This window comes from Haliotis cracherodii, unplaced genomic scaffold (genome assembly GCF_022045235.1).
Source record: "Haliotis cracherodii isolate W230 unplaced genomic scaffold, xgHalCrac1.p SCAF_7, whole genome shotgun sequence".
Lineage (NCBI taxonomy): Eukaryota > Metazoa > Mollusca > Gastropoda > Lepetellida > Haliotidae > Haliotis > Haliotis cracherodii.
In genome coordinates, this window is record NW_027266330.1 from 42215404 (window position 1) to 42238631 (window position 23228).

Genomic DNA, 23228 nt, shown 5'->3' on the forward strand with positions numbered 1-23228 from the left:
CATTCAATCTTTATCTTTCTCACTTTCTTATAAAGGCATAATGATCGATAATCTCTTCTGTTGCAGTGTGGAATGTTCATTTATTGCGACTAAGGCTAATCCCTTTCTCCAGACATTAATTGATCACTCACCAACAACTGACAAGGGATTACTCCTGGTTAAGGCAATACTAAGTGATACAGTATACTGCAGGTTAACTAGATTAATTAACTAATTGAGGGTTAAATGAGATTATTTGCTTAGAGTGTGATGTAATCCGTTTGATGTCGAATTACAAAGAGTGAATCTTCAAAAAGGGTAAGCATACCCAATACTACCGGTAGCACCTGCCATTCACAAATAGTGTTGTTCTAATACATCAAGCTATAATACTGACACTTTGCTTAATAAGGGTTAGCAGAATAAACTTGAATTTGATTTTCACATATTTTCTTCCTTTGCTCATGAGCATATACATGGATATACATGCATATGCATTATAAATATGAAATGCAATTGTAAATAAAGTTGTTGTTTTTCTTCGGAAGAGTCGTAACCGAGTCCTCGGGATACGCCATCGCGACCTTCCCGTCCAGGAGAAACAGAGGTACAAGGACGCATTAAAGATAGCTCAGTTCATGTCCTTCGAGGAAAGTAACTATGACGAAGACGGCATAAAGATTTTTTACAGTACGACCAAAGAACTGCGAGTCGACGGAACTACAGATGGCGAAGAGGCTCGCAGATTAGACATACATGAGGAAGATGGACAGTACAGAAGCTTTCCCTAAGGCAAGACGTGTCTGTTGACCACCATCCAAAAACCCATTCCGACATGAAGAAGGATCTGTCATGGGTCAATACCGATTTTGGAATCCCTTAGGTTAGGTGTGGTGTGGTGTGGTGTGTAACATAATACATGTATATGTGGGTGGGTTAGTGACTGAATTTGCGGATGTGTGTGTTCGTGGTACTTCTATGGGGGTTTGATGTGTATTGTGTCTCATAAGCCAAAATGGTTGGTTGTTTAAATAGTGACTATTCTTCTTCTTCTTCTTTTTGTTCATTGTCAAGATGCCGTGTATAACTTGCTAGACTGCTGACATGTGTTATCATTTTTTATCCTCAAATACCACGATGTGCCCACTGATACCGTCACTATGTTGATGGCCTGATTGTTAAGAACTATCAGTTGCGATATATTATATGATTGCTTTGTATAACATCGGCATGCTGTTCACTTTCATTGGGACTCGATTCTTTGCACAATAGCCAGAGTATCTCACTGTTGAATATTTTTTTATCATTTGCATTTACATAAGTAAAGAAAATATCAATTTAATCTGAATACGTCCATGTGTCAATTACTTGTTCTAAAAAGTACAGGTATAAGTATTCATATTCGACTTCTAATCCTTTGTATTTGTAAGAATTTTTAAAATTTTCTAGCGCCTGTTGTACATTACATTTACTGTCGTAGTTTGTTGACTTTGCTAACGATATTAGGCTGAGCCCCCAGAAATGTTTTAAACATTTGATTGCATTTTAAGCAATTTTGTACCGTTTGGACAATTTTCATACCAACAAATATAACTGTGGCAAAAGTCAAAACAAAAGATGGCAGATGCATTAAAAGTTCGAAGTTAAATCAGTACTAAATCGGGAATAGCTTCCTCGCAGACGGCCACCTGGGTTCCAGCCACTAATGCCTACGTCCACTTTTGCCTACAGTTACTATTGCCTACAAAAACATAACGTAGTGTGGAATAATGCCTACACAATGAAAACAACATACCCATGCTAGGAATGAACTCTTCCAATATTAGATTTCTTTGAAATCAACAAATATCTGCTGGTGTATACTATAAGAACTAATGCAATGATGCAGAAATCATAAATTATTACTGTTAGTGTTATGGCAATGTGAAATAAAAAGTGACTTCATACAATTTTCTGTCTTTTGTCCCCTATAGGCATTATACCATTAAAGTGGACTTTTCCAGTTAGAGGTTGGGTAGCACTGGTAGCAGGTGTCGCTGAAATTCACTGGTGCATGACTTTGTTTATTGTAGACTGTAGGCATTAGTGGATGTAGGCATTAGTGGACGCCGCCGCCACCTGGGAGCAATACTGCCACAAACGTGCATTGTCCCTTTTCCCATGCTGAAGCATATTGAGAAAAGCTTACCTTTGTACTTACTTACCTTTCGTAAAACATTAGACATTAATACAACATATATCCCCGTGTTATGGGTTTTCGGACGCTGAATAAACATTCATAGTTTTTTCACATGAACAACTGTAAAACATCTCATTCACTTATAAAAGACAACTTTATCATAAAAAAAGTCATCATTGGAGTATTAACAATTTTTGTCTGATTCCACATCCCCCGTTATAGTGCAAGTATTCATGATAGAAAACGTATGATGTCCGGAAACTTAAAATCCCATGATTGTGTTATGAATAATAATAAAGGCATGTTTGATGCTGAAGGCTCTGATCGAAAACAGGACAATCCGCCACAGTTGTGCGGCAACACGATATTTTTTAAGTATTTTTTTTTTAAAAATCTTTATTTTGAAGAGGATTTTTCCAAGGACTGCCTTTTTAAAAAACGTGATTTTCCCGTGTTCTGCCGAGATTTGACATTATAACAATGTATACCCTACAATTAAACCGACAGCTCAGTACAAACCAAATTCAACACTTTTAAGTAATGATAAAATAGTTTTCATCCTCTGTGCAATCCACTCTGTTGGCTAATCTGCTATGTGCACGAGAGCATGTTACAAATCACATCGCGGCCTCCCCGTACAAACGAATCCAAGCTCAGAACAAATCAATTTCATCACTTTCAATACAGATGTCACCCCCAATGCAATGACCCCCGACAGCTAATCCTCTCTGTGCATTTGACCATAACGTCTACTCACATACCAAGCACCGTGCCAGGAAAAGTACCAGACGCCTCAATCGCTTACCCGTCAATATCATTGCAAGGAGAGTATGTACCCCGCTAACAGTGTGGAGTACTAATTAAACATTCCAGTAATGTTACACGCCACTGTATCCCCATTTTGGAACTTGCTGATACTATTTTACACATACAAAACAATTATATAACAATACATAGCAATTATCCCCCCTTTACCAACATACACAAAGAAACACAGTGCTCAACTTAAAACACTTCATTTTGCCCATATATAATAATTATACACGAATACATAACAATTATCTCCCTTTACCAACATATACAAAGAAAACAAATTTGGATACATTATATATACAAAATTGTATATTTTTGTATATGTCATACATACAAACTTGTATATTTTTGTATATATCATCATTCCAATCTTGTATATCCTTTGGAAATATCATCATTCCAAAGCATATACAAGCTTGTATAGATGGATTTTTTTGCAGTGTTAACACCGGTTGATTGTGTGTTTTTTCCTGCTCACAAGTTCATGTCTTTTAGATGCTAGACAGTTCTAAAACAAATTCAGAATTACACTGTCTAGTCCCAGCTTCCTCGTGCATATCTCACGGTTGTAGTCTATAAATGCAAAGTGTGAGATAGGATAAGTTTAAAAATTTGGAAGTTTTAGTATAAATTGTATATTTATATACTTATCCTATCTCACACGCGATAAGCCCACCTGACCATCCCCGCATCTCATTACTCTAGCCTTATAAAGCTCTGCGAAAGAGAATGAATTGGTAGAGGTGCACACATGGTCAGTTCAAGCAGGCACTGCGTGCACGAGAGGCACGTAATTGACCTAGATATTGGACGTAACCATGGAGATACAGGGGGGCTTGGGTGGCTATTTTTATTTTCAGAAGCTGGAAACATGATTCAAGCACGTTCCCACATAGGATCGAAGAAGAAGGGAGAAATGCAAAGTGTGAGATAGGATAAGTAGTATAGGTAATGATGGTTCTGGACCACTTCCACTGGAGCTGGATTCATATACCTATACTGCTACTACAGAGGGAATTTTTTATGTGTAAATGACTATGCGATTCAACGATAGTCATGAGTTGTATTAAACGAAACATCAATATTAATTAATAATGAATAAAATTTACTATAGCCAACAAGGATATTGGAAAGGTGTAGGAGCAATAAAAAAATTAGCCACCGCGGCTAAGGTATCTAAAGATGTGGCCAAGGATTGGTTAAAGAAACAAGCGTTGTGGCAAATATATTTACCGGCACCGCGTTATATACCGAGGAAGAAGTTTGATATTTTTACAACGAATGAAGTTCATCAGGCTGACCTCTTGTTTCTTCCTCACGATAAGGTAAAACGCAAAACGTATAAATACGCTTTAACAGTAGTGGATGTGGCTAGTCGATACAAAGAGGCTGAGCCATTAACCTCGAAAGATTCAACAGAAGTAGCTAATGCACTGAGTCGCATATATAAACGCGGACCGCTAAAATGGCCTAAGCTATTTCAAGTAGATCCCGGTCGAGAGTTTATGGGATCGGTAACTAAACTGTTAACAAAGCACGAATCATCATTATTATTATCTAATAAAGCGATCAATTCAGCTCTTCTCATTCGAGAATAACCTCTCAGCCCACTGTTTCTCACTCGAACTTTGAGTTCTCTAACAGTCAGGGGTGGTCTGTTGTATTCCAAACCGAGTAAGGTAATCAATTCAGCTTTTCTCATACGAGAATATCCACGTAGACCACGTTGCTTTGCCATAGCCTTCAACTCTCTGACAAAAACCATAGTGGTTGAATGGTATATGAAAAATGAAACAAATGTCTAATTGGTTGTTTTCATATATCTAAATACGTATTCTCCCCAACCTATTCCTCGCATTGATGTAATCTCTCTTCCTAGCATAAATAATCTGATTCCTGACCCTATCAGCACCGTGTTTCTTACATAAACAATAACGACCTTTGACCCCTATCCCGCATTCAGAACACGTATAGTTTATGTGTCCACGCTTGATGTAATAATTGTGTATACCGCAGTAAATTTCAACACAGCGGCGGTTACATAGAGTCGTCTTCCCCATGAGTGTAAACTTGCAGTTATTCATGGTATATACATCTATCATATCATTTGTCTAAATGCAAATCACATCTACACTAGGCGAGATATTGATTAGTCTATTTATAGATCATGGTTTATGCATAGCCACAGCTGTCACTGCGTATTCATGGTATAGCTGAAAATCAATAGAGCAGTCAATCCCATAATCACAAATGTGACCTCTCGGTCTTTCTGAGCCTCTGAGGGTGTATAAAACTGACTCATTGTTGGTCTCGGTATTGGGTCGAGTTTTTTCCCATAAACGAGGAAGTATTCGTGCATGGCAGATTCGACATCCTTAAACGTTTGAATTGAATGTCCTTCCTTAATCAGTTGTTCATGAATAAAGTCTAATCTCTTCATTCTCTGCTGGGTATATTGTAACTGAGCTGCTTGGTATTGTTCTAATGCTTTATTATGTCGTTTACGCTCCTCTTCAACTTCTTTAGCGTTTGATTCCCTCATACTGGAAAATAAATAATTACTCCCCGAAAAAGCTAGAGCATTAACAACAGCTCCACCGACCATCATCGCAATTGATGCCATATGAATATAAATATTCAAATGTTTAATTACTTCATTATGTCTTCCGGGATAAGTCCTTGTTTGATGAGCATATCCTTCGTTGCCATTGCTAATCCAATATCCAGAACCATCATACCTATATCAAATCCATTAAAATCTAGCTTGGGAGGTGTGGCTTTAGTAATCATTTTAGCCATACGGACATAGCCAATGGCCAAGCCGGTGACCACCGCTGAATGATACGTCGCGTTTACCAACATTTTACCGTCTGTAACTGGAGTAGTCATGCTTCTTATAGCATTATATGAGGACTAACCTCTAATTGAACTTGTTGTTGCGGCGGGGGTGACGTTTTCTTTTCTCCGGTCTTATAAAAGAACCATACAGCCGCTATACCAGCAACTCCTACTAGTGCCCATGTTTTAATCGGATTTGAATTATTTATTAATTTTTCTTTGCGCGCCAGCCCTCCCTTTCTTCCTGCAGCTATTTTTTTGGGGTTCTTAGTAACTCTGGGTTTTAGTATTTTCTCATTCACTTGTGGTTCCGTTTCCGCAATCTGTTGTTGCGTTTCCGCAATCTGTTGTGGTTGCGCAATCTGTTGTGGTGTCACCTGTTGTGTCTCCATTATTATTAAGTGGGCACGTATGTTTAAATTGACAATACCTAGCCGTTATTAAAGCTGTGGTGAACGGAGCTAAGAACATTCCGAATCTATGATAAAACTCACAGCTCACTGAGCTTATAGCGTGTTCGATGAATGGGTCTTTCTCTAGAGATTCGCATAAATACATGTGATGTTCTGCCGGGATGGGGAGAAACGTACTTGCTACGACTGTGTATAGTTGTAATATAGACGACCCTATAGTTTTAGTCATGGTAGCTCCTAGTCTAGACTCGTAACGCGCGTACAGTTTTTTAATCTCTTCGTCGGTCATGTTATCAATTTTTTCGATGGTATAATTTTCTCCCAAATATTGGGAACATTTTCCACCGGCTACCAAAGCGGTGAGTCTTTCTCTGTTTATCTAAAGATTTATCTACATCAGATTCTTTGAGCATTTGTTCGATGAGTTCGTCGCATTCAATAATGTAATACCTAAGGAGATATTTAAGTCTAACATAACGGAATATGACATATCCAATACATCCTGTAATAATGAACTGTTGCGAAAGAATGAGGATTTCGAACCACATTTTATGTAATATTAACCGCTAATGTTCAATTTGCTACAATTTTGCTACATTTTGCTATAATTTTGCTATATTTGCTACAATTTTGCTAAGCAATTGCATAAGCAGCTGGTTGATCGGTTTTTAATACGAGTTTACAGTGCTTTGTTGCCGCTAACACTTTTCTGACTTTATCTCGTTCACCCTTGGTATAAATGACGTCATTTTCGCGTAAACATTCCTCGAATGAATCTCGGTCTTTGCAATGAAACAGCGCTACCAATTTGGTCTGCTCTCTGAGATCTTTCAGGACAGAGTTGTATTTTTGAGTAAGTACCCAAACGCTATGTTGAGTATGACGTCCGGAGAATGCTAAATACGAAAGCATATCCTTCTTTTTTGTTAATTCTTTACTCGCGCTGCAGTCGTCTATTACGAAAAGGGTTGATTCTCCTTTGTATTTTTCGTGACATACTCGGAGACAGTCTTGTAAACGATCGCCCGGATCGACTCTGTGTACCCCGTCGTCATTCATTACCCAATCTCTCGATAAGTATGTTTCATTAACGCTTATAGTCGGGCACAGAATAATAATATGATCGAAAACGTCCCGATTATGACTTTCTAAAATATCTAGAATAAAGGCTGTTTTTCCGCAGCCCGTTTGCCCGCATATGATAGCGCAGTGCGGATCTTTAGGTAAAAGATTATCAATAGATTGCTTGCACGAATCGCCCATTCTGTATATTAAGTTGCGCATCCATAATCACGTACAAATATATGTTTAATTTACCAGCTGATTCCTGGAGCTTCGTTATCTGTATGGTTACACCCTCGCTAGCATTTTCTATTCTCCTCCCACTGCCGTGTAATTGGTCATCGTCCGTTGTTCGCATGTCGAGCCATAGCGTGTACTTCGTGGTGAGGTATTCACCCATCGATACACTCCCGAGAGACAGATCTTTCACGACCGCGTTAACCTCCGGAGAACGTTTTATAGAAGGCATTCCTTGGCTATATAGTTGATTAGGAACGCCCTCGATAGTCAGTTCTACTTTCGTAATCTTGGGATTGTAGAACTTCTCGGTATTTCTTTTAAACGCATAGGAGGGGTCCTCGAACAACATTAAAATACCCTTCAACGACCTCGTGGGGACGTTTAGATTGATATTCCACATCGTATCTTTTTTGTCCCTCGTGATCTTTCGATGTCGCAGCACGCGATCGTACAAAATAGCTAAACTTCCCGAATACTGGTTACGAATTTGTCTGGCTAATTCGGGATCCGTTATCATATCGTACTCCAACGAGATATTGTCAATGGAATAGCTAGCATCTTCAGCAGCTCTGATAACTCTACCGTAGTCGTTAAAAGTGAGTTCGTATTCTAACCTAACACCTAGGGATGCTTGATAAAAAGGCATGTGGGAATCTAGTAATTCAAAGTCTAGGGGAATATAGAATCGGTTACCTAATGCGTCGGCAACGGCCTTATCTTTTTCGTTGGTATCAACACCATTTTCAGCACCTACGCACAGTCTCAATGTGTTCTTATTACAAATTCCTTGGTACTGTAAGTTTTCCCGCTCTTTATCCGTTCTCCAGAGATCCATGTAACAATAGTATACATCACTATCGTCGATACTCAAAACCTCATTACCGCTAATTTTAATAGCGATTTTCTTGACGATAGCACGACCTATGTTCTGAACGGGCTCCCTGTTAACGTCGGTAGAAGTCAAAATAATCGTAAATGCTAGTCGGACAGTTCCCGGAACTAACACATCGTGTGCGCCGAGATTAGGAAAGCGAACCAGAAGCGTTTGATTCTGATCGATGGTACTAGGGTTATTAGTTATAGTTACAGACTGACGAATTGCTTTGACCCCTAATGGATCTCGAAGTCTGCGTTGTTGGTTTAACTTGCGTCCGTATTGCGAAGACATTGTTATATTGAAAACATGTACCCTATGTTTAATATAAAAATGACTAATTTTGAACATAATGACTTTGATCTAAGTACCTTTGGTGACTTTGATAACCCAATCGAAGATACTGATGAAACCAACTTTGGTGGCACAAATCTTAACGATGAAATTTTACAATCAACCGTCAATGATTATTACAATGCATTAAAAGATGATAAAAATTATGTTACTCCAATAGGTCGTGAATATTCAAAGTTTGAGATAGATAGTAAAGGAATATTGCGACTGCGTGGCGCTACGGATATTGATCTTATGCATTCTCGTACTCGTAAGCCCCTAGCCTTGGCTACGATAGCCGCTAAAAAAGGCATCGGCTTTGTTCGTGATGAATTAGGTTTTGTAGACTACCGACGACTTTCCGCGAAGACTACTAAGGCTCTTCAGACTATGAGGAAAGAACTCGTTAATACAGATGATTTGGAAGCAGCCTCGATGGTGGCCTCGGACGGACTCGGAGAAATCTTAGATACCTATTACGATAATTCCACGTTACAGGTACCATATTCGGAGTTCAGTATTAGGGAATTACGAGGTCTTGACAAGGCAATGCGAACTATGCGGGGAGAACTGATAAATAATATAGCCAAGCTATCCGAAATTGACAAACAAATAGCTCAAGAGAAAACAAAACTTGAACAGGCGGGCGATGAATTCAGTAGACGCCGCGTTGCTGAAAGATTGCGTAACCTAGAAGAGGAAAGATTGGCCCGCCTCGAAGCAGCTTCCAGTAATAGAAAGGCACTTCGTTCGCAAATCAGTCGTATTCGAGAAACTATCGATCAAGTCCTCAACGATGACACTACACTGGCCGATAAAATTAAAACATTGTTCAGAGAACAGGGAATAACAATTGCTAGTATTTTAACCGCGTTGGGATTTATTATATCGACTTTGGCTCTCTCGTTAACAGGTGGTAGCGGCGGATCACCCCCTAACGATAAAAACGGTATAAAAGAGTGGATAAAAAAGCATTTAAAAGCATTAGGTTCAGCACTGGAAAAGCTAGCTGAGAAAGCCGCGGCCGCACTTCCCGGTATAATAGGGAGTGTTGTTTCCTGGCTATTGAATTTATTAGCTAAGACCACCACTTGGCTTAGTCAAAACTTGTGGGGGTTGATCGTAGCAATTGCAGGGCTGCTGTACGTATTCGCTAAGAACTATTTAACCACCAAATCATGAGTAAACCAACCGAGACTCCACCCACTACAAGCGCTGTTTTTTCATCTTTATGTTGTTGATTTTTAGCCGCAATATGCGGTGACACTTGTGCGTCAGTAGATGTTTGTGAAACATGTGGTGTTTGTGGCTTGACTATTCCCTTTTCACCCGTGATCGTTTGCGTTATTAATTCGACGTTCATATCTGAATTTATACCTGGTTTTTGTTGACCGGTAGCGATAACAATTTTATTATTATAGCCTATCACTTGACCGATCTTAAGTTCCATATTACTCGGAGACATGTATAGTCCCGGTGCATAAACGAAGTCCACTTTGGATCGAGCGTACTGTAATGCATCTTGAAAACGCTTTATAGACGATGGTATGTCAACTGGCGAATTAATGGCGTCCTCCGCGTTTGCGACAAACTGTTTTTGCGCATCGAGCGCCGTCCCAGAACCGATAATGGACGTTCGTGTTTGAGATTGCGCTCCGAGAATTGCCCATACATAAGTTCTTATCGATTCATTAACTCTTACAAATCCTGGATTAGTAAAATTATTTTCCGTTTTATCATTAAGAAATTCATTCCAAGCGTCTGCGGTTCATTTGTATAAATTTTTTAACAATATAAATTAAACCACTCTTAAAACTCATAATATCCCCTCTCCAATCGTTACTATAAAGTTCCCAGCCTTTATACCAATCACCGGTTTTATGCCAATGATCATATATTCTTGCGTAAAGTTTGCTGGTACTATACAACTTACCAAAATTAACTGGAAGTTTATTAAGTACTTTATATACATAATTGCTTTCTTCTTTGACGGATTTATTTTCCTCTGTGTAAGGAACACCTAGACCATGGTTTGCTCCTTTAATACGCCAATCTTTACTCGTAGAAACATTAAATTCCTGACAAATACGCTCATACGCAGACCTATCATAATTATTATTTGTGGAATTCCAAGCTCGATCCTGCGGTAATGGAGCACTAATTTCTTTAAGTATACGTCTAATCTGATAGTACACGTGAAATGACATAACAGACTTATTCAGTTCAAATCCTGGAGCGTAAAGAGATACGCCACATCCCGTTGTGGCACACCATATGGCAAAGTTTAACTGATTCTGCCAAAATTGCATCGGATTGTGAAACCAATCGTGTACCATTTTATCGCTAGTTGCCGTGACCCTGTACTTTTCAAAGATATCGGGGAATTTAACTAAAAATTCAGCACCAGAGGCACTTACTATAATCGATTGATTAGTAATGTATCTCGATTTCATATTTAAGTTATGATATAGTATCATTGTATATTTAATATGTATGTTACACTCCCGGGAATAACAAATGGCCAGTCTATTGAACTGCTTCATACAATCGATAACTCGGATGGACAGCTCGAAGTAGCACTATGCGATGTAACGTATTACCCACGGTGGACCAATATAAGTGCTGCAAAAGATAATAATAAGATAATGATATTACATGACAAAAATAGAATTATTGCTATACCTGATGGGTATTACAGCGTATGCTCACTCAATGATGAATTTTTTAAGCCTTATGGAGCTAGTCTCACACAAAATGAGGCGACTGGGAGACTGAAATTATACCCTGGAGAAAATGGTGTAGTTCCTTACGGGAACTTAGGAATTACACTTGGATTTGCAACCGATGATAATATAATAATCGATTCATCAAATGAGGGATCTAAATTACCCGATTTAGTTCCCTATAAAGAGCTGTGCATCCATCTTGATCAAATCAGTACAACGGATAATATTCAACAAGAAAGTCCTTCAACTTTGCTCAGAAGTGTTCCAGTGAAAAATGAAAAATACAATAGCGGTAGAACGGAATCTTTCTCATCATTACAATATAAAAAAAATTAAAGCGGGGTATTATTTCAGACCTCAAAATTTCTGTATTAGATGTAAAACACCAACCTGTACATATAGGATACTTAAGTGTAACACTCCATATTATAAATAATGGTTGATTCCATATTTAAGTTATGATATAGTATCATTGTATATTTGATATGTATGTTACACTCCTGGGAATAACAAATGATCAGTCTATTCAACTGCTTCGTACTATCGATAACTCGGATGGACAACTCGAAGTCGCTCTATGCGATGTAACGTATTACCCTAGGTGGATCAATATAAGTGCTGCGAGATTAAATAATGTGATACTTTTAATGATAAACGAATATACACTTGACAAATACATTACTATACCTGATGGGTATTACAGCGTAAGCTCACTCAATGATGAAGTTTTTAAGCCTAATGGAATTAGTCTAACACAAAATGAGGCGACTGGGATGCTGAAATTATCCACTGGAGAAAAAAGTGTAATTATGTTCATTAACTTAGTACTTAAACTTGGATTTCCACTCCTCGATGGACCTATAAAACCCAACATAACAATACATGGAGATACATTACCCGATTTAGTTCCCTATAAAGAGTTGTTCATCCATCTTGATCAAATAAGCACGACGGATAATATTCAACTAGAAAGTCCTTCAACTCTGCTCAGAAGTGTTCCAGTGAAAAATGAAAAATATAATAGCGGTATAACGGAATCTTTCTCGTTATTACAATATAAAAAATTAAAGCGTGGTATTATTTCAGACCTCAAAATTTCTGTATTAGATGTAAAACACCAACCTGTACATATAGGATACTTAAGTGTAACACTCCATATTATAAATAATGGTTGATACATCAGGCCCTGGAACGATAAGACAATGTAATACAATTGCGCTTTCCGATCTCGGAGACACAGAAGGATTTGATAAACCCGGTTACAATGGTAAGTTATACGCTTTACACTTACACGATAATGTATACAAGCGGAAAGAAGTCACATTCACGGGTAATCTAGAAGATTTAAGCGATGTCGACGTTAGTAGACTCCTTAAAATCACTCCGTACAATATTATTTACAACAGTGAGAATAAATGGACTATGGTCGAAGCAAACATCAAGTGGCTGCTGAATATCGCCATTACCCCACCTTATGCGATGATGGGTAAGGGACATAATTTAACTAAGATAATAAATAGTGGCATCGTACTCGCGGCCTATATCCCGTCAAAACGAAAAAGTGTGTTAGTCACTCCCCTGCCAGAAAAACCAGGTCATATGTTATATAGTCGTCCGGCAATCCAAAATGTTAGTTTAAATTTGGTTACAGAATTCGATGATATTAAACAGAACTTGAGTGCAATACCTAATATTTCTACGCTTATTATTGAAGTCTTGTTCGGAGATGCACCGGTAGATGCCTTCGAAATATTACCAGGTCTATCGATTAAATGGCTCAAGAAACACGAGCGTCAACGTTGCAGTATTATTCATGTTGGAGCTTCGCCCGTTACAACCCTCGAGGGGGTTCAAATTATTAAAAGTGACAGAATTTCTCTTTCTAAGGTATTCTTGCCGTATAATATACATTTGATAAGGTTGATGTATACTCTCAAAACATTTAAGCAAGACCAATTAAAGACTATTATATATTCGTAATATACACTATGAGTTTATATCCAGCGCTCGATGAAAAGATGGAAACTGTTGATGGATTTCGTTTACATCAAATAAGCGACATAAAACATCGAATAGAAAAGGATAGGGAGTTGAGCCTTGGATTGTATAAAAAGTATCGCAGAGCCGTGAATGCTCTGGACGGAGTTGACACCGCTCTTGTAGTAGCTGGCATGGGACTCGGTGTAGCTGGTGTCGGTTTACTATCAACTATAATCGCCGCGCCTATCGTGCTCGGCATGGAAATAACCGCCGGAGTCTCGGGACTGGCAGGAATAGCGATAAAATTCATTTCTCGTAGGTTGCAAAAGAAAGCATTAAAACACGATAGTATTCGGATACTCGCCGAAGCAAAGTTGAACAGCATTGAGGATCATATTTCGACAGCAATGGCTGATTGTAAGATATCCGAGGAGGAGTTTCGTTTAGTGTTGTCAGAACTCACCAAATACAACGTAATGAAGCAGGAGATTCGATCAAAATCTCGTAAGACCAGTGGTATTAGCGAAGACGATAAAAAAAAGTTCATAGAACAGGGGAGGCAACAAGCGCGTCAATTATTCCGTGCCAAAACCAAAGAACTGGTTGGAGATTAAAAATAAATTGCTTACTATCGTGTGATTACATTTAGACAAATGCTTACATAAATATATAATATTGGAAAAAACTATTAAATTGAGAGAATTACCACAAGGTTTTTATTATATCAGTGATGTCAAACCAACCAAATACGGTAATCAATTGTTTCTTATCAATTTACAAAAAGAGTGTAGTTATATAGTCTGGTCTCCTAGTAAAATGAACGAAGAACTTAATAAAAATGTTGAATATCGCTTTATCGATAAAAATAATGAAGAATATTTTTATTACCATTTAGACTCATCTAAAGCAATGATTGGACCCAGGTATTGGTGAGCTAGAGCCATGACTATCGTTAAATCGCATAATCATTTTGGCATAAAAAATTCCATCTGTAGTAGCAGTATAGGTATATGAATCTGGCTCCAGTGGAAGTGGTCCAGAACCATCATTACCTATAAAAATTTATATCATTGTCTCCAGGGTGGTGGTGAGCTGGAGTCAATTTAGTTTAATCTCATGACTATCGTTGAACCGCATAGTCATTTACACATAAAAAATTCCCTCTGTAGTAGCAGTATAGGTATATGAATCCAGCTCCAGTGGAAGTGGTCCAGAACCATCATTACCTATACTACTGTATAAGTATATAAATATACAATTTATACTAAAATTTCCAATTTCCTTTCAATTTTTCATATTTTATTGATATTAAAAATGTATTCACTATTTCCCGCAAAGTTATTGAAAAAAAATAATCTTGGACATAGTCTTCAACAACGGTTCATTATTGAAAATGTTAAAGAGCAAAATAAAGACGTTTCAAGCAAATCTTTAAATAAATTATTTAAAGAAATAAATGAAAATACAAATATATATATATCAGTGGTCAAACTTACATCTAAGCTATCATTTTCATCTGTTTGTGCGATCGCGTGTAATGTAAGTCAAATGACAACTCGGCTTTAGTCACCTCAAACACAATGTTTAATGCTAAAATATATGCATGAGAAATCATTGTTACATCCACAAGGTTCCATTTTATTAATATAGGTTGCGATTTCCTGCTTCATCCGTCGTCTAAATTTGAAATGTTTCATATTTATATGCTGTAATTTGATGGCTGCCTCAGGTCACAAGCTTAAAAATAACGAGCCTTGTAGCAGATTTCAGCAAGAAAACATCATTACAAAACAATTTCTATCTGATAAAATCACATGTTACAGCTAAGAAAAGACTCCTGGATGGTTACTGTGACTGTCATATTTGCGATGCCATATGCTATCTTATGATATCAGTCATCGAAGAAATCAATGCATGTGTTATTTATAAGAAGTTTTGAAAACGGAGGTATTTCCCAGTATTGCCTCATGTTACTGAGCAGAGAGCCACCGTTATCGGGAAATGGGTGGTAACAGATAATATTTAAAATCCTTTTTAAAATAATTTTCCGAATACATAAACAATGAAAATAACAAAGAAATAGGTAAGTGGATAATATGTAATCTTATATCAAATTTTCACATCCTTGGTTCTTAATCTAGACGTAATGAATGTGTTTACATTTTCTTTCTATTTGAAACAAACTTAACTAAGTTGTAAATGCATTATTTAAATAATGTGATAATCATTACTTTCATATTCATAAACAGTAGGATTAGACCCTTCAAATGGTTTATAACATGTACATGTAGTAGCAAAGATGTTTTAAAAGCAGATAATTTCCTTGATAAATGTAGGCTTCATCTATCACTCCAGAGTCTCTGGAAACTCGGTGTCACAGCAGTTAAAGCTTCTGGTTGACTGGAGTTGAAAGAGTTAAATCTTACGTAAAGCTACTGGTGATAGAAAGTACTGAAAGAGACAACTTCCAAGGACAGATAGAAAGTACTGAAAGAGACAACTTCCAAGGACAGATAGAAAGTACTGAAAGAGACAACTTCCAAGGACAGATAGAAAGTACTGAAAGAGACAACTTCCAAGGACAGATAGAAAGTACTGAAAGAGACAACTTCCAAGGACACTTCCTATGTATCATGTAGCTGACCCCAGCCATGTTGTTTCTGAACAGGGATATCTACAGGGGCAAAATTGCAGATGCTACTTTCAGTCAAGCCTGGTCCTTTGTTGGCAAACAAATTGACCTATACAGAGTAAATAAAGCATGATTTGAAACAACATACTTGCGATGAAGGTGACATTGTGTATTTGGCCGACATTGTGTATTTGGCCAACATTGTATGTGGTAAATTGCAACCAACCTACAATGATGTGAGACATGCGATTCTTCTGAATAAACAGCGAGAGACTTTCCAGATTGTTTATTGAAATACTGGAGTGATCTGCATGAGAAATGCTAAATTCCAACTGATACCAAATAGAGCTTCACTACCAATGTGACAATGCTTGTGCAAGATAACTGATGAGAGACTTGATGGACATTCCAACCAAGTTGGATGTAAAAGTCCAGTGGTCAGTGTCCACTGTTGCAGCTATTGCAGATGACAATCCCAGAGATAACATCTTCAAAATTATGTGATACATCAACTCAAAATGTGGATGATCTTCAACGTGTTCAAAATAAAAGCATATGCTGAAGTGACAATACTTTTGAAACAAATTGATACTATGTCATTATGACAGTGTTTGGTAGTGGGTGTGTATTGGTGGCATTGCTCTTCATGAAAGTATTTATCACTGATTATCACTGACTATATTGTGCCTATGAAAGTAATAGTAAACAATGTTACACTGCATGCTGAGTGCAGAGTGTTTACAGCAAAATTAAGATCTAAACATGAGAGAATTGTAGAGTATTGTGTTACGGTGAGTAGTTGTCCAGAGTACATTACTGATGTAAGCAAACGCCACACGATAACTTTACACAATAAAGCGGGTATTCAACTATACTGGTCGTTGTCCTTCCAACCCATGAAACCTCTGCAATTAAGAAGCAAAATTACTTACTTTCAGATGTGATATTCACTTGATGAACAAGGTTCTCAAACACCGCAAGTTCCTGCAAATGAAACAGGGCATAATCAGGAAGTAACGCGACTCCTTAAACAAAGATCACTTCAAACCTAAATACTTCAACACTTCATCTAATGAATGACAGGGACAAGATATTAACAACCATCAAATGAAACCTTTTCTGTTATCAGTTGAGTGTTTGAGTAATTTAAAAAACTGTTTAAAGTCTGGAATATTCTGTCTATATCATATATAAATATATAAATAAGTCTGGACCAGCCAAACTAGTAATTCAAAGTAGGAGTAAGACTCCATGTCTTCAGGGAATCAGTCAAGTAATACAGTCTGACCACTCAATCCATTTCTGTACCTGAATCTCCACAAAAAAAGTTATGATTTAGAGAATATTATTCCCAAAGAATTACCTTGAAAGAGAATTTTGATCTTTGCTAACTTGAGGGTGTTCTGAAAGTAACAATGACTGGAATAACACACTCATTTTATGGCAGTTTTCATATCATACTTAATATCAACCCTTGACCCCAATACCGATCGTAAATCCTTGGGTTGATATGGTGGTCTTGGGTTTATATGGAGAATAAAATGAAAATTGCCATATAATTACCTCTAAGTACTCTTTAATATGTCTAGTAGATGGCAACCCTTCGAAGGTGATTCTGAATGTCTAGCCACCGAATGTCTACCCTTGGTAGGTCAATGGTGGTTCAATGTCGACTTCTCTGTAGAATGTTGACCCTTATCTCGACCAATGTCCTTGGCTCAAGACCCTTCTCTATTCTTTCTCTGTCCAGTAGGCGATGTCGATGCCTGGTTTCTGCTAGAATCGATAGTAATTGCAGTAGATAATTCTGGAATGGCTTAATCAATCAGAGTAGAGGTATGGCTGGTGAATGTAGGATCGACTGGTCACGCTGTAATCTCTGAAGTCGATACATGACTTCCTGTAAATCAGGTCTGAGATGATAAACATAAGTCGGTAGACTGGTCAAAATCTTCTGCCAGCACCACACGTTTGACTGACGTATTTGTTGACTGGGAGTTCATTGCAGTCGGTGCATTGTTGTTAGACTGTGAGAACTAGCAGGAACTTTGTCATGCAAAAAACTGTTGGAAACAGTATCTCTTCCACTATCTTCCCAAAGCAAGAGAGTTAACTGACTATAAAAGTCCAGTTTCCACCCTTGCCGAACTAGGCTGGTATTATGGAGTCACATTTTGGCTGGACTAACAAGTCTATGCATAGTCCAATCAAAATCTCACAATGAAATTGAAATCCAGTTCGTAAACTGTCATGCAGATTTCAGTCGATTGCAGTATTTGCAAAGCATGTGCACCACCAACTCGTTGTCAACAGATATTTTCCCAATCTTTTCATGTTTTTAATCAAGGTGCTCACGTGATATTACAAGGTGCTCACGTGATATTACAAGGTGCTCACGTGATATTATGCACTTCTCGATGTAAGACCCATTGTATCCCAATATAGATCTTGGTTATTGATCAGATTGTCTTGACTGGGCGCCGTCAATTTGTTTTAAACAAATGCAAGTCATACGTGAGGTGGAATCTGATTGGTCCATAGGAGAGGCTAAGAAGGGACATAACTCGTAATAACCACTGGTGGCGCTATGATCGAGCAAAGGAATTCCAGCCTAGTCCGGCAAGGGTGGAAACTGGACTTTTAAAGTCAGTTAACTCTCTTGCTTCAGGAAAATGCTCTTCCACTGACAGGGAAGTGACCGTGTCTGATGGTGGTTTCTTTACCACAGATTTAACAGTTGGATGACTGCTAGTCTTGGTCGCACGCTTAGGTTTCTTGGACGCAGAGTATCTTGTTCAGTTTCCAAGATCGGCTATCAATAATTCTCTTCTGACATTTTCTTAGTTTGAAAATGCCTTTTGTGACAAGTGAGAGCATTCCAAACACTGCAAACCTAGGTGGATTGGTCCTCACGCATATTTATATGCAATACGTTCCCACAAATTTTGAGAAAAAAAAGGCCAAAATATTCTCTAAAAAGAAGTATGTCTCCACAGGGAGGCGAAAAGAAAGAGAATGATGAGGCAGTCAGTGGACCCAATTGAGCATAATGTGCTGCATGAGGTCTGGGTGCATGACCTAGATACTGGGGTGGTCATCATGGTAATGCATGGATAACTGGGCAAAAGAAGCTCACAAGCTGGAAACTTTGATCAAGGACATTTCGACGCAAGGAATCGAAAGAAGAATGAAGAATGCATAGAGTGAGATAGGATAAGTTTAAAAATGTAATAACTCCAGTTATTACCTGGAATAAGTGAAATTGTAACCAGAAACACAAACTACACTAAAGGTCATATGAATTAATAGAGAAGATAATAGTCTCTCAATTTGCTTTGTGGCTGGCGAGTTGAGCGGCAAGGCAAAGAGGGAATTGGTGACCCTCTAGGATGTAACGACTGTTCAGATGAATACCATGACTGTGGTGGTGCATAGACAGATGGTCCCTGTTTGGTTGATCATACTTCCTGAAGCCCCTTCTGCTGACAAGTGTTGATTGCAGAATCAACTGAATCAGTTTGAAGTGCTGCTTGTGAGAGCGTCTGTGTAATGGTTTCTGGCTCAGATTCACCTAATGGGTCTGGACTTGAAGTTATCTGATGGTCCTAAGTCCGATCATAAGGTTCATCAGGGTAATTGAAACGATGCTTCTATTATGGAATTATTAAGGTTCTGTTCGGTTGAACAAAACCTTCCAAATGGCGTGCTGGTTTTCTTGGGGGAATTAGTCAGCAAAGAGCTGGAGTCAAAGGAGACTAATTACAATTTTATTTACAAGAACAATTAACAATATCTTAAAAAATATAGCTGAGGGTGCCAGAGAGTCGGTACAACCCTCTGGGCTGTGGGAGAGAGATCTGCTTGGTATGAGTGTCAAACCCCTTCTGCCAAACATTTTGCTTCAATACGGTATGTATTTAACAAAAATTAGAACAATAAAAAGGAATATGATTGGTTGATACACGTTGGGTTGTGCGGCTTGTGCCCTATGCTAAATGAATGGCTAGACAGAGGTGAATACTTAATCCTGTTAATCCTGTTGGCACTAATCTTGTTGACATATTTACTGGGTGCTTGGAAAGAGATTATGGTATCATTATAGACGAGCTTGTATGAGGGCTAATGCTTAATGAATCTAAATTGAAGTAATTGCTGAATGTTATTTTAATATAGGTGATGACAGATTTACTTAAATAAAATAGTTCAAGGCTATAAGACTATGTAGACATATCTTTTGTCTGGGAGATGGGATCTTGATACCTTAGGCTAGCATTTATCTAAAAGCTTCAAATTTATTAAACTATGTAGACATAACTCTTGTCTTATTGAATAGTATGTCTAGGAGATGCACTCCCATTACCTTAGGCTAGCATCTATCTAAAAAGCTATAACTGAAACTACTGATATTTTATATATGCATTTTACCTGATGATAAGTATTACTTGCTAAACAATAATTATATGAAATGATGTATAAATAATACACCATGATAACTCATAAAAGCACTTGATGTGGATCTAATTATCATAGGAAAACTTAGTATAAATGTTATATCTAAAAAGCTATAACTGAAACTACTGATATTTTATATATGCATTTTACCTGATGATAAGTATTACTTGCTAAACAATAATTATATGAAATGATGTATAAATATTACACCATGATAACTCATAAAAGTACTTGATGTGGATCTAATTATTATAGGAAAACTTTGTATAAATGTTATATCATGATACATGCACGACTTGACCCACAATATGATACATGATACATGTGGACCTATTTATCGATATGCCACGATATGGAACTCAAATCTTAAGTACAGTATTCTCTCGCTATTGAGTCCTTTAATATAGGTCTAACTCGTTTATAGTGCACGGTAACGCATGCCTCCCAAAATTTACTTACATTTTTAATAAGCTAAAGTTTTACACTAACACAAAGTTTTTCCCCCATCTCAAAAATAGATTATCAACTGATCACGTAACACCACAAATACCAGTCAACAAATCCAAACTGAAGTACGCAATTTAATATACTATCTGGTTATTAAAACATAATCATTCTATTTCTGGACTTATGTTTGTCATGTCTTTTATGTATTTTATTAATTTTATTCAAAATTTGTTTACATTAACTTTGGCGAAATCGTGTGTGAAGTGATCAGTAGATCGCACAACTCACTGTTATCTACAGCAGCCACAGTCAGATTACCGCTGTTGACGCCTTGAAACAAACTTTAGTTGCCAGAGAATGGATACATACATCATAAATGCCGTACTGTGACTCATTAAAAGTCATATTTGTAGCAATTTGACTATCATATGTCAACATTAAATTTTGGCAATCGAAAAACATGTTCCTACGGTGACTGGTCAAACTGTTCCATACGTAAAAGTATCCTACAATAGAAATCAGCTGTACCAAAGTGATAGGCTTATGGTTTTTATAATCTATAATATATATAGTTAAAGCTGCAACTAAAATAACATGATATTGGAATATATTATTCCTAATAAAACAATAATTTCAGATACAATTTCTTCCAACCATTTCAAAATTATTTGAAGTTGCATCACTGGGTACTTTTTAACTGAATCACCAGTAGGGTGGAAGAAAACGTGTGTACAGCTGATTTCCAGCTTAGTTTATGAGAAAATACACACTGTAATCTTAATATCTGCATATAAAACAATGACTTGGAGAGAAGGAAATACAATTTAAATGGTAAATCATCATGTCTAGTGATGTTTTATATCAAATTTAATATTTTTATTGAACAAGTTTGTTATACCTGTTTGTTGACATGAATTCACTGAAGGGATACAATGTGTTTTTTTATTAAAGCGCATAACACTTGATAAATACTTGTTTACACTTTGAATCATATAACAATTCATATTCTAATCTTTTTTCAAACTCTGAAACGTACATCGTAGATCATGTTAGGTAGGCAGAGCATGTACTGTTGTGTTGATCATCTAGCCTCTAAGACTCCTCAGTTGAGACACAACAGCAGGAGACATTGTCAGTGCCTGGGGGGCATCACTGTCCCCTGACAATGTTGACATTTTAATTTTTCTGAAAAAGATCCAGAAATGGTACTATTTAGACTGTGAAGTACATAGATTATTTTCTGCTGTAGTCTTCAGTAGTCTTGTTATAATAAAAGAATTTTGACTGTTCCAAAATCATGAAAGGTCCAATCTTGACATGCTTCAAGCCTTGAAACTTAATAAAAGCTGGGGAACTGTTATCTGTTTCTTGTTTTTTTATTCGTTGTGTGTCGAGATAAATATTCTATCGTGACCAGAACATCTAGATATGTATCGTATTGTGACCTTCCTGAATCATTACAGCCCAAAAAGGTGCATGGGACTGCAACTTGGTCTGGTACTTTGTAGCATTCAGCAAGACTCACTCGATAGGAAGTCCTGTGTAACTGGGTGCCAACAAACTTGGGAAAATGACACCATGGGCGATGAATCGATACAACCAAGTATCAACAGCGGCCTTTAGATTTGAACCAATCATAATAGAGATACACAATAAAGTCCGCCATCTACTTGATACTCCAACAGTTAAATTGTTGATGCAATGTCTTGTGACCTCCAAACTAGATTACTGCAATGCATTGTATGCTAATTTTCCAATGAAAGCCATATCAAAGCTACAACGCATTCAGAACTCTGCAGCTAGATGCATCTCTAAAGTTCCAAGATCCAATCACATCAGTCCTGTCCTCAAAGTACTACATGGGCTTCCAGTCTCCTTTCGTATAAACTATAAGATATGTATCATCACTCTGAGTGCCTGAACAATAGCGACTATCCAGACTATCTCAAAGATCTTATATCCCTGTACTCTCCAGAGCATGCTCTCCGATCCTCTGGTGGAACTCTACTGTATCAGCCTCTGTCTACTTCTGCTATGTCTGACCGTGCCTTCTCCTTTTGCAGTCCACAGTTATGGAACTCTTTGCCTTTGAATCTGAAAAACTCTGCTCCTAAGGAAACGTTTAAGTATCTCCTCAAAACCCACCTCACCTCAGCTTTTCAATAGATCTCCTGATTGTTGGCATATGTACATAGACATTACTTTTTAACTTTGTCACAGCGCCAGTGAGCAACTGTCGATGGATATTAGGCGCTTTACA

At 37.6% G+C, this 23228-nt stretch overlaps 1 protein-coding gene across 2 annotated transcripts in view; it reads right to left on the bottom strand.

Moving 5' to 3' along the window:
- The window catches only part of LOC139447267 (thialysine N-epsilon-acetyltransferase-like), a 115211-nt gene that overhangs the window by 84034 nt on the left and 7949 nt on the right, over positions 1–23228 (bottom strand). For both annotated transcript variants that reach the window (XM_071228540.1, XM_071228539.1), the window contains exon 2: positions 17002–17053. In XM_071228540.1, coding sequence (XP_071084641.1) covers positions 17002–17053 — 52 coding nt within the window. The remainder of the gene's footprint in view (positions 1–17001; positions 17054–23228) is intronic.